The sequence below is a fragment of the Rosa rugosa genome, chromosome 6 (genome assembly GCF_958449725.1).
Source record: "Rosa rugosa chromosome 6, drRosRugo1.1, whole genome shotgun sequence".
Classification (NCBI taxonomy): Eukaryota; Viridiplantae; Streptophyta; class Magnoliopsida; order Rosales; family Rosaceae; genus Rosa; species Rosa rugosa.
Genome location: NC_084825.1, coordinates 35457087 through 35469755, shown reverse-complemented (window position 1 = coordinate 35469755; position 12669 = coordinate 35457087). Strand labels below are relative to the sequence as shown.

The window sequence follows — 12669 nt, the reverse complement described above, 5'->3', positions numbered from 1 at the left end:
ATAAAAGATTAGAGAAAAGACAAAAAATTAAGAAAGAGAGATGATGAAGGACAAACTTCTTCGTGCGTGGAGAGAAGAACTTTGATAGACCTTTTTTTTTTTTTTTTTGAAGAGGAAACTTTGATAGACTTTTTGAAATCTTTGGTCTGGAGGCTGGAAAATTATTGGAGTTTGGTATGTATAGTTAACACTACAAAGTCCATGATTATCTATGATTTTCTAATTCCATAAGTATGAATGATATTTTGAATACCTCTGTACTTTTATTCATTTTTAAAAGTCCTAATTGAATACCCCTAGATTTTGGTGGAATTCATGAAGTCTTTAAAAATCCTAATTCAATACCTCAAGACTTTCATGGACTGTTAAAAGTCTATATTGAATACACCCAGACTTTTAAATTCCATAGATTTCTTTAAAAGTTCCACTAATTCCATATACAATACACCCCCCTAACTGTTCAATTTTGAATATTTACACTCTCACTTTTCTAATTGTTGTCGATTCACACCTTACCATTAACTTTTAGATTTTCCATCCAATTTCCCAGTTAACTTGAAATTCTTGAGTATCAACTATCAAGTACCAATGTACCAGCCATGGTTTTTCCTCAAAAATCAAAGTTAGGCTAACTCAACCATGGTTAGCTTGTAACTGTGTGGCAAACCGTTTGTATAACTGTATTGTGCCTTTATACATCATCCCACTATTAGAATCTCTGCCCATGCATATTTCTGGGTTTGCTTACTCTTTTCATCTTTACTATTTCCAGCAAATCTCGGTTAAATGTGAAGATGACGACCAGAACCCTCCCAGTAGTATATAATACAATTTATGATTCCTTTGTTTTTCTCTACCCCATCATCTTGCCCAACATAAAAGCTTCTAATGGTGTTACAGCAACCAATTCAAAAAAGTTCTAACTATGGCTATTATTGTAACACCAATAGAATATTTTATGTTAGGCAAAATGGGGGAGAACGTCATTACCTGGTCGTGGAATGCCCGATAAGGCATAAATATCTCGCTAGCTATCACAGAGTTTGCACATAGTGTTGAATTTTCATTTAGCCGAGTGTGCATAACTCATCGGCTAGCTGACGATATTATGAAAGCTATCAACGAATCTGGCTTTCAGTGTGATCAAGCTGAATTCAACAACTTTATCAATACTTCCAACACACTGGTTAAGACTGTCCGAGAAATCAGAGTGGTAATAGTTCATCTTTTCATTATCTTTGAATCATATTCCTCTCTCTCTGTTTTTGCTTTTGCCGGCCATTCCCTAATTTTTCTATAAGAACATAAATACTTCTGTCCGTCTACAAACTAATGCATTATAATCTTCATGAGCAAAGCATTTTTTATGAGAAAAGATGACAATCAATATATTAAATGAAATTGAAGAATATAATGCGACGATATAAAATAACAACTAAATAAAAAAGAAAATAATAACAAGATGCAGAGTTGCATTTAGAATATGAGGTAACAAGAAACATAAAAAATGCTGACATACATCAAACAATGCATTGTGAAGGTCATTTGAGCAGTGTAAATTGTAAATGGAATCGTAACTGGTGATGTGATGACCACTTAAGAGAGGTGTTTCTTTCTTTTGTTTTTCACACATCCTTGGGATGATTGTCTGTTAATGTCCGATGCATGATATTTGATGTTAAAATATTGTTAAACAATTGTATAATAACAATTTCTTAATCATCTATAGTTTTTCTTTCCAGTAAAATGGATCAAGTTCTTATGCAACCCTCCCACAGATCAACACTGCTCATCAAAATAGTTATTGCTTGGTTCAACTTTTATGAGTTTATGCTCGACTCATAAGCTATGCTAACAGGTCGTTGTACTACATCATTGGTTGCTCGACGGGTATGCACAATTAATAGTGACACAAGCCGTAGCCATTATGCTTGATTGAATGTCCTGAACTAAGCTGCCATCCTCAGAATGGGCAATATCATCTGCTGAGATTTCTTGGATGGCTTCTAGAAAATCACTTTCTATGTCAACTTCTTGACTTCTTGTAATTGAAGTTTTGGAGTAGTTTCACTCCAGTTCTTGTTGTCATCAACTCTACCTACTCTGTAGAGGCCATATGTTAGACATGATGTAATTTTTTGACAGTAATAGCAAAGTTAAATTTGCGTGACTAAAGTGAATTTTTTTTTTTGAAGTGAAAGACCAAAGTGTCGAATATATTATAGTTTAGTTACCCATTTGTGTCATTCCCCCTTTTGATTTTATACCTTGTAAATTTTTAATTATGGTTAAGCAAAATGACAAGTGTAATTAATTTAAAAGGTGGGCATTCGCCCACCATAGCTAGGGTGGGCAACAAATTTGTTCCCCAATTTTGGGGTTGCTATGTTTAACTTATAGCAAAATAGTCAAATTACCCCATGTCTTTTTCCATAGCTGTCGATTCCCCTGACTTTTCAATTTTGCATATTTATCCCTAACTCTTCAATTTTCCCTCCACATATCATCCTCACTTGTTTTGCAAAGATCATTGACTCCAGATAAAACATCTGATTTTAAGATAAGATGAAAAGCGTGAAAACCATATTGGGATAGCACCTATAGGCCTAAAGCAGTAGCATATATCTCAGCTGCCTTAACACCAAATCTTCCACGAAATCTCTTAGAAGCCGCTATTAGGAGATCACCTCTTTCCTTGCGTAAAACTGCTCACGTACCTCTAATACCATGTACATCATCCAAAGCAACATCCACATTTAATTTTAGAAAAGGGAAACTTGGTTAGTTGGTTTTGCCCGTAATGTAGGTTGGATTACAATTTTAGTTACTTAATTTTCTTTTTATAGTAGTTGAGAAGACGAAAATGCTCCTCACATGCTCAGTTAAGGAAAAAATTGGAAGGAAAATTTAAAGGTTAACAACAGTGTGTGAATCAACAACAATTAAAAAAGTGGTAATAGATAGTAGGTTCCAATAGAAAAAATATCCCTAGCGCTCTGCTAGGGTTTGTGGTAGCGGCGCCTCTTGGCCGTCGCGACCTAAATCTGATCCTTTCATGGAGATATTCTTAGGCTTCGGCCTCTGTGTGTTGGTTATTGTTGTTCTTGATGGTAGAGTAATTCTTGAAGAGAGTTTAGGCATTGGTGTGGCTGTATTGGGTAGCCAAAGGACTTTTGGAACGGCAATGGAGGGCGGCGGCGGTTGTGGGATGGAGTGGGATCCGAGTAGAAGGCTGCGAAGCGTGGCTCCGATCTTACTCCGACCAGATCATCTGAGTCCAACGCCGATGCTTCTTGTTCGTGGAGGTTCTTTTGGTCTCAGCGCAAGCAGCGGTTTCTTGCGTCGAGGCAGTGGGCGAGGTGGTGCAGGTGACAGATCGTCGAGTGGTGACGTGATGGTGAAGGGCAGGTCGGGTCAGATTCGTTTCAAGTTTCTTTCTCTGCCTATTCTATCTGCAGATCGGCGTCATTGGATGGTCTGGTGGCAGAGCCAATTGGTGGCCGTGAGTGGCAGTAGTATTGCCGCTGGATTACCGGAGTTTTGGTCCGTCCGAGGAGCAGATGCTAAGTGGGCTAGATCGATTTGGGCTGTTAGGGCAATTCCCCTTAGGGCTTGGACTCAAATTTGTTTATCAAATGTGGGCTTGGGCCTTTTTGGAGGGGTTGAAGCAGCTTTACTTGGGCTTACCTGCTGTTGGTACCGAATCTGGGATCCCGGTGGATTTTGTATAAAAATTTGGGATCCAGGACGCACCATGCTTTGGTACCTAGTCTCTTATTTTTCTTGGGATCAATACCCGCGAGGAACTGCAGGGATTATTGGTCTTAGGTTGTCAGCGAGTCTACTGATGGATGCTGCAGAAAAATTTTATTGTCAGTTTCCTATTAGTTTTCTCCCCCTTGAGCTTCACTCAATTGGTGGAGTAGTATTGCGTTTAGCGGTGTCTCTTTCTGACGGCCCTACTGGGCGGGTCACTGTGTAATATTGCTTTTTCCATATTGAATAAAAATTGCTGACCTCCTTCTACTAAAAAGAAAAACAATTAAAAAAGTGAGTGGGTGTAAATATTCAAAATAGAAAAGTTATGGGGTAAATTGGCAGCTTGGGAAAACACACGGAATAATCCGGCTATTTTACCTTTATTTGTCGACCCAAAAAAATGTTAATTTACGAAAGTAACACTACTGCGTACTTTAATGTTGTAAAGCATTTAAAGACCAATCAAGGGCTATATAGACTTTTTGTTTTCAGAAACTGTCACGTGTTCAAAACTGACACTGCTTAAATCACAGGGACCCGTAACAGAATTCCAAAAGCCCGTCCCGACTTCGTCCAACTTCTTCTCCAAATTTTCCCGCCAAAACTCCCTCCCCTCTCATTTTCTCTCTCTTCTCCGAGACTCCAACCATGTTTGAGCTCCAACTGAACCAAGGCGCCGTTCTTCTCCGGAAGGCCGTGGCGCCACTCGTCGACATGGCCGACTTCGCCGACGTCGAAATCTCGCCGGAGGAGGTGATCTTGCTGACCGCCGGCAACCCCATCATCTCCGAGGAGGACTTCGTCGTGCTGCGGATTCCGGAATCGACCTTCGCTCGCGTCGTCTGCGACTTTGCCGGATCGTTCGTTCTCAACCTCCGCCGCTTGTATTCCAATCTGAGTCGCGCCGGCGACGACGATGCGCTCACCATTCACGGCGACGACGGCGACGATCTGATCGGCTTCGTGACCGTGAATTCCGGTCAGTACCGCTTTTCTAATTTCGCCTTTCTTGGGGATTTCGCTTAATTCTGTGAGTAATTTTGTAAGATTAGTTCTTTCTTGGAAATGAATCGAAGTTAATTTGACAATTTACCGGCACCGACTTGAGAAAATTTTCCGGATTCCTTTCAGTTAGGGTTTAAAGATTTCCGGTACTAGTTGTTTTCATAGTTGACGGTAGTTTCAGTTGGTTCTTGGATGTGGAAATCACTATGGCTAATTTTACAATTTACTGACTTAACAATTTTCACAGAAAACTTTTAAGATTGTGCTCTTTGAAGTTACCGATAGTATGAGTTGGTTCTTGGAAATGGAAGTCATCAACTTCAGACTTTACTGAAGAATCACTTGAAATTCTGCAGTTTTCCTTTAAACTTGGGAATGAAGATTTCCCAGAGTAGGCAAGAAACCCTTTAAACGGCTTTGGTGTTGCTTTTGCAAGTTTATGGTGGTTTTAGTTGGTTCTTACAATTGGTTTATGGTTAGTTGCCCCAACAATTTGTCATCTGGGTTAATGGTACTGTTTCTGGCTTTATCAGTTTCTTGAGGATTTGTATGTTACTTTCTGCATCATCTGTTAGATTTTGCTTATATTGTTTTGCTGTAAAGCCTATTTAAAGATGGATGAAGTATCTGCATTCTGAATCTTAATGCTTTTCTTTTCTGTTTAATTTTCTCTCTAAATGAAATAACAGGAACTGGGGAGTTTGGTTTCTCTGAAATGGAATTGTCTGAATCGTACGCTGAAGGGTTGGATTTACCAGAGTTAGATTATGAATATCGAGCCATCATTGGGATACCTTCAGAGGAGTTTAGACATCTTATCATACATCTGCACTACTTTGGGAATTCTGGTACTTATCATCTGCACTATATTTGTTTTCTTTGTTGTGATGGGCATTTACAGATTGGATTTCAGAAAATGAGCTTTTGCTTTGTTAGTTTTGAAGAGAACGTGTTCATCTTCATTATATTGCTTTATCATTTATGGTATCTTAGAGTCGTACGTGGTAATATTAATTCGGTCTAGGGATGGAGTGCAATGGCATAATAATCTGTTGCTTGTATCAATGTGCGCTATTAGCCTATGACATATTGGTATAGAATTTTCCGATGCCTGCTATGTCTGGTTCAGAGTTACCAAACGAAACTATGGTACATGCCATTTTGAACTATCTTGAAATGTTATATACTCTCACAGACCAAATATGGTTGACCACTTGAACCTATACATTGATCGACATTTATGTTGTTCAAATCTAGGATTTTGCTACCACCTTCAAGTAACTTTTGTTTGTTGTATCACAATTTCTTGCTCTCTGGTTGAGTTGCTGCTTTACACCATTCACACGTAGTAACTTCTATCTTACTCACTAGACTCTTATGTGTCATTGCAGTTTCTGTACATGCGACCGATACTGAAGTCCAGTTTTCTGCAGTAAATGAGGAGGTTGTTTACAGGACAGAGGTAATTAGCACCATTCATTTTTAGAATTCCTTCCCATAGTTTCTTTATATATCTGTGGACGCCAGTTTGTTGTTTTATATTATGACAGCTTGGATTTCTGAGTTCTAATATGTTAGTTATGGACCTATGGTTACCAAATTAGTTTGCAGATATACACAGCATTAGAAAATAACTGAGTTCTAATTTTGTTAGTATTATCTGTCATAAACTTAAGCTGAGTCAGAATCGGAAGGAATGAACCGATGTAACCTTTGAATAATGCGTTGTTCCTACAAATGATCAGTATTTTCTCGATTTGATGTTGTGTCTTGTGTGCAGCTTGGGGAATGCATTATTGGGGGTGTCCAGCATGAACATCCAGTTTCCTTGATCTTCAGTCTCCACTTCCTCAGCGTCATCCTGAACGCGTGTCTTCTGTCAAACATTGTATGGTTGCTCCAGTCTGATGACTTACCTCCCATGCTGAATTGCCCTGTTGGTTCAATAGGCAACCTCATGTTTTACTTTCACTGAAGGCCATGATGATATAGGAGCCTGCTCCAAAACAATCTGAGAACTTTCTGTGACCTGATTCTAATGATGCAAACTTCTACATACATATTGATACATTCTTAAAGAATGTGCTCTTGATCACAAGTGTAAATGACCCACACAGGATGATGTGAGAGGTAGTCGAAAACTCACAAAATGGAAAATCTCTGTTTAGTAGATGTACATAAACTATAGAAATGTTTTGGCATGCATGAAGGATTATATCATCCCAATCCTTTGTGAATTGTGAACAATTAATGCAGCAGTTTACTTGGACAATAATTTCGCTGTGTATATTGCAGGTATATAGTTGAGAAATCAGAAATTACTAGATAATTTCTATGGTTTTGTTTTGTTACTGAAAATTCAACCCTCCTTCATTACTTTCCTTCTAAACTTATCTTCCGCTATCAAAGCTAGTCTTCTATGAGACCTCTGTTCTGTCCGCTATCAAAGCTAGTCTTCTATGAGACCTCTGTTCTGTCCGCTATCAAAGCTAGTCTTCTATGAGACCTCTGTTCTGCATATTAAAAAAATTTCAATAGTGTTACATTGAGCATTCCATTTCTGCTTCAAGAGATTCTCTCTCATGTCAATCTAATTTATTAAGTATATAGGATTATAAATTATAAATCCCAGTTATAGTGCAGACATTATAGGAGACCAAAATGATAAATTTGCTCTTTATGTTTTTGGTCTGAGAAGATAAAATATGAACAAAGACATTACAGGATACCAAAACCAAACTTAATTATATAACTTGTTTTCCTTTTTCAAAAGTTCTGATTTGATTCAGCCTTAATAACCAAGATATTAGGCTCCAAAAATGAACAAAGACATTATAGTGCAGACATTATAGGAGACCAAAATGATAAATTTGCTTAAGAAATATTTATGTTTTTGGTCTGAGAAGATAAAATATGAACAAAGACATTACAGGATACCAAAACCAAACTTAATTATATAACTTGTTTTCCTTTTTCAAAAGTTCTGATTTGATTCAGCCTTAATAACCAAGATATTAGGCTCCAAAATGAGCGACACTATGAATCCTATATAATACCCTATTCAGGCTTTTTTATCCTCCATCTTCCAACCAAGGTTTGCTTTCTACTATCCTTGAGCTTTTCAGATCTTCTTGTTATCAATCGTCTTCTTCTCTTTGATTTCTTGTCCTCATGGCACCTCCTAATATGCCTGTTAATCCAGTCGTCAATGTTATCCGGTCCGAGAGTTCAGAAAAATACTTTGATTTGTCTGATGGAAAGTTTAATGTCAAAGGTGTTCCATTGCTCTCTGAAGTTCCAAGCAATGTCACCTTTAGTCCTTTTTCTTCAATCTGCCAATCTTCTTCTGATGTTCCAACTCATCTGCTCAGCCGTGTCAGTGCCTTGTCCCACAAAGCAGGGTTCCTTGGTTTCAACAAGGAGTCGTCTTCTGATAAGTTGATAAATTCATTGGGAAAATTCGATAACAGGGATTTCCTTAGTATCTTTAGGTTCAAAACATGGTGGTCTACTATGTGGGTTGGGAACTCTGGGTCAGATTTGCAAATGGAAACCCAATGGGTGCTCCTAAATGTCCCAGAAATCAATTCCTATGTCATAATCATACCCATCATCGATGGCAGTTTTAGATCTGCTTTTCAACCTGGTACTGATGGTCATGTCATGATCTTTGCTGAGAGTGGTTCTACCCAAGTGAAAGCATCGAAGTTCGATGCCATCGCTTATGTTCATGTGTCCGACAATCCCTACACCTTGATGAAAGAGGCCTACAGTGCTCTGAGGGTCCATCTCAATACCTTTAGGCTCCTTGAAGAAAAATCGGCACCAAATCTAGTTGATAAATTTGGTTGGTGCACTTGGGATGCCTTCTACTTAACTGTGGAACCTGTTGGTGTCTCCCATGGTGTAAATGAATTCGTTGAAGCCGGTGTACCCCCAAGGTTTCTCATCATTGATGATGGTTGGCAAAGCATTAATTTTGATGATGATGAGAACCCGAATGAGGATGCTAAGAATCTAGTCATTGGTGGGACTCAAATGACTGCTAGGCTTCACAGGCTTGAGGAGTGTGACAAGTTCAAAAACTACAAAGGTGGATCTTTACTGGGTCCTCATGCACCTTCATTTGATCCAAAAAGGCCAAAGATGTTGATATCCAAGGCAATTGAATTAGAGAATGTTGAAAAGGCTCGTGATAAGGCCATTCAATCTGGAGTCACTGATTTGTCCGAGTTCCAAAAACAAATGCAGAAGCATAAACAAGAGTTGGATATGATAATTGGTGGTGGAGAAGAAGGCAGCACTACTAGTAGTGTTTCGAAAGAAGGAAGCTGTAGAAGCTGTTCTTGCAAGGCTAAAAATTATGGAATGAAGTCTTTCACATGCGACTTGAGAACCAAGTTCAAGAATTTGGATGATATTTATGTATGGCATGCTCTTTGTGGTGCCTGGGGTGGTGTTAAACCAGGTACAACTCATCTCAATTCAAAGATCATCCCCTGCAAAGTCTCTCCAGGACTAGATGGTTCCATGTCTGACCTAGCTGTGGTGAAACTAGTTGAGGGTGGGATTGGACTCGTCCATCCTGATCAAGCTGGTGATTTCTATAATTCTATGCACTCTTACCTTTCTGAAGCTGGTATCACAGGAGTCAAAGTGGATGTTATTCATGTAAGTCTATCCTCACATAACCTGTACGTACGTTTGAGTTCTACTGTACATTGCGATCGTCTTCTAATTCAATGCTTGTATGAATGAATTTTGATTACAGACTCTTGAATATGTATCTGAGGAATTCGGAGGCCGTGTTGAGCTTGCAAAGGCTTATTACAAGGGGCTGACTTCTTCTCTTGTAAAGAACTTCAATGGAACTGGACTTATTGCTAGCATGCAACAATGCAATGATTTCTTCTTCCTTGGAACAAAACAAATCTCTATTGGAAGAGTTGGTAAGAAAATCTGTATTGTCGATTTGGTCTTCTAACACTTAAAGCAGTTCATGTACATTAACAAATCGGTATTGCAGGTGATGATTTTTGGTTTCAGGATCCAAATGGAGACCCCATGGGAGTTTACTGGCTACAAGGTGTCCATATGATCCATTGTGCCTACAACAGCATGTGGATGGGTCAATTCATTCAGCCTGATTGGGATATGTTCCAGTCAGATCATCTGTGTGCCAAATTTCATGCCGGATCTAGGGCTATCTGTGGAGGTCCGGTGTATATAAGTGACTCGGTTGGTGGTCACAATTTTGATCTTATTAGGCAGCTTGTTTACCCAGATGGTACCATCCCCAAGTGCCAGCACTTTGCTCTTCCAACTAGGGACTGCCTATTCAAGAACCCCTTATTTGACAGCAAGACTGCTCTCAAAATTTGGAATGTCAACAAGGTACATAAACCCTATCTACCCTTTTTTCTTTGGTATAGCCCATTGAAACCTTTTTCCTATTGTATACAATCACACTTGCTAATTGATTCTGTAGCTTGATTCAATTTAATGTATAACTTGGCACTCAAATTGTTACTTATTGCACAGTTTGGTGGTGTGATGGGAGCTTTCAACTGCCAAGGGGCTGGTTGGGACCCAAAAGAAAAAAGAATCAAAGGCTACTCCCAGTGCTACAAGGAAATCCTCTATTCAGTGCATGTTTCTGAAATTGAATGGGACCAAAAGATGGAAGCCGCCCATTTGGGTAAGGCCGAAGAATATGTGGTCTATCTCAATCAGGCCAATGAACTCTTCCAAATGACCCCCAAATCCGATCCCATTCAAATGGTGATCCAACCATCTTCGTTCGAGATTTTCAGCTTCGTGCCAGTACAAAAGCTCGGCTCCAACAACACCAAGTTTGCGCCGATTGGACTGACAAACATGTTCAACAGTGGAGGCACTATCCAAGAGCTGGATTATACAAGTGGCATGGAATCTTATAGTGCAAAGATCAAGGTTAAAGGTGGAGGCAACTTCTTGGCCTACTCAAGTCAGTCTCCGAAGAAGTGTTGTTTGAATGGTGCTGTAGTGACTTTTGAGTGGTCTGCTTCTGGTAAACTGTCCCTGAATCTTCCTTGGGTTGAAGAAGCGGCTGGAATTTCTGATGTCGTTCTTGTGTTTTGATATTTTTGTTCCTTTTTCTGATTTTCTATGCGAACTAAAATGTTCGGCTAGAGTACTTTCCCATTAAATAATTAAATTAAAGTGTCTAAAGATCACCTTTTCCATTTGACTCGTTTGATGTATTCTTTTTTCCTCATCCATTACCAACGTAAATCACCAAACAAGGATGATCTGAGACATATGGAGCTAAGTGTCTGACTTAGTGAGTTTGACATGGATATTGCAAGATAGCAGTCGAAAACTTTGAAAAATCACAAGTGATCGAAGCTCATTCTAATTAATTATAGAATCCTCGATCCGACAATTGTGAATAATGAAATATTTTTTACCTTTTTTTGTTTTTTTCCTAATATATCAGGGCACGTTCTTTAATTCGATCTTGTGTTCTGCCTCTCCACACAAGTCAGAGTTATCAACTCAACTACTCGAGTCTTCCTAAACAAACAAGCTCCTAAACCCTAAAGCTATAGCCCATGAAATCGCTAGCTATATGCTCACGATTCGCCACCCCATTTTAATATGTGAATGAATTGCCTTAAATTGAAGAAAGATTTGAAATAGAAATCGAACGAAATTTTATTAATCAATAAAATTATAATCCCAAAGCATGCTTCCCTTTTTTTAGTATCTGAAGCCCAAAGCTAGCATGCATAATAACTAAGATACATAAAAAAAAATAAAAAAATAAAAAAAAAATATTTAAATCTCAATAAAAAATTGATCACTGAAAAGTCATATGTCTACTACTACGTACTACTACTACCCATGCAGTCATGCCTCATGGAATTTGTAGATAGCGGCACAGGGTGGTGTTGAAGCTACTCCCACTGCCAGAAGGAACCTTCAACTCGCACGTATACTCCAAATTCCTTTGAAATCTCTTCTTGGGAGCAATCTGTTTCTTGTACTCCTCTTGCATGTTGAGCTTGACAATAATATCGTAATAGTTATTTCCGCAGTTGTTCGACCCGCGGAGGTCATCGCCTCCGCCAAGGATCAGCCCGTCGAAGGACGGTGTTAGCCGTGTTTCGCGATTACGTCCTTGCGAGAAGGAGGCATAATTCAATGTCGAACCCAACGTCTGGTTTTTGTAGTTGGCAGTAATGTCAATGTGATCATGGTGGACACGGTAGAAACTGTTCGGGTTTCGAATAGTGATCTCAACGGTGAGGTTGGAATCGGTGAGCAATGCACTGGTTACATGACAGTTGACGTTATTCGGGCTCTTGGTGAGGACCAAACTCATAAAGAAGATAAGACAAATTACCACGGCTACTCCACAAATCAACAATTTAATTTTACGGCGGAGGGCAGCACAGTGATGATCAAGTTGCCTTTGGGTGTTGTCCATGGCTGAGGGATGTTGGATGTTGTAGGTAGTTAGGCTTATAACAATCCGCAGTGTGAGAACTATATATGTACCACAGGGCAGGGTATTTATAATAACAAATTACATGAGATTTTTATTTCCTATATTTATAAGGAGAGCATGAGATTTTTATTTCCTTTTCTTGGCGTAGAAGGCATACTTGATTTAGTGTACCCAAACCAAATCGAGTAATCAAACCCTATGATAATATTACAAGGATCTCTACAGATTTTCTTTTCCTTTTCTTGTATATATATTGATCTAGGAAGCACTAGAATTTGACATGCATGGCACAATATACGTGATATTTGAAAAAAAAAAAAAAATTAGCACACGACACGATGTCGACAAGATAATTAAAATAAAATATAATATTTAAAAAATAATTTAACACCTACTATAAAATAATACAAAAT

The 12669-nt window shown here is 38.7% G+C and overlaps 2 protein-coding genes across 2 annotated transcripts; one reads left to right on the top strand and one right to left on the bottom strand.

The window, feature by feature from the left end:
- The first annotated feature begins 7935 nt into the window (after nt 1-7935).
- Nucleotides 7936-10884, top strand: LOC133713895 (stachyose synthase-like). The gene is made up of 4 exons (XM_062139927.1): nt 7936-9435; nt 9536-9713; nt 9791-10158; nt 10306-10884. The coding sequence occupies exons 1-4, from the start codon at nt 7936-7938 to the stop codon at nt 10882-10884; spliced, it is 2625 nt and encodes an 874-aa protein (XP_061995911.1).
- Nucleotides 10885-11662: 778 nt separating this feature from the next.
- Nucleotides 11663-12235, bottom strand: LOC133716668 (uncharacterized). The gene has a single exon (XM_062143345.1). It carries the CDS (start codon nt 12233-12235, stop codon nt 11663-11665), a length of 573 nt encoding a protein of 190 aa, XP_061999329.1.
- Between the last annotated feature and the right edge of the window lie 434 nt (nt 12236-12669).

What these genes read in the sequence shown, in the direction of transcription:
- LOC133713895 (XM_062139927.1), top strand. Translation starts at nt 7,936, where the DNA reads ATGGCACCTCCTAATATGCCTGTTAATCCAGTCGTCAATGTTATCCGG. An exon ending in TCAAAGTGGATGTTATTCAT is followed by an intron (nt 9,436 to 9,535) that starts GTAAGTCTATCC and finishes TTTTGATTACAG; the next exon opens with ACTCTTGAATATGTATCTGA. An exon ending in AATCTCTATTGGAAGAGTTG is followed by an intron (nt 9,714 to 9,790) that starts GTAAGAAAATCT and finishes TCGGTATTGCAG; the next exon opens with GTGATGATTTTTGGTTTCAG.
- LOC133716668 (XM_062143345.1), bottom strand. Translation starts at nt 12,235, where the DNA reads ATGGACAACACCCAAAGGCAACTTGATCATCACTGTGCTGCCCTCCGC.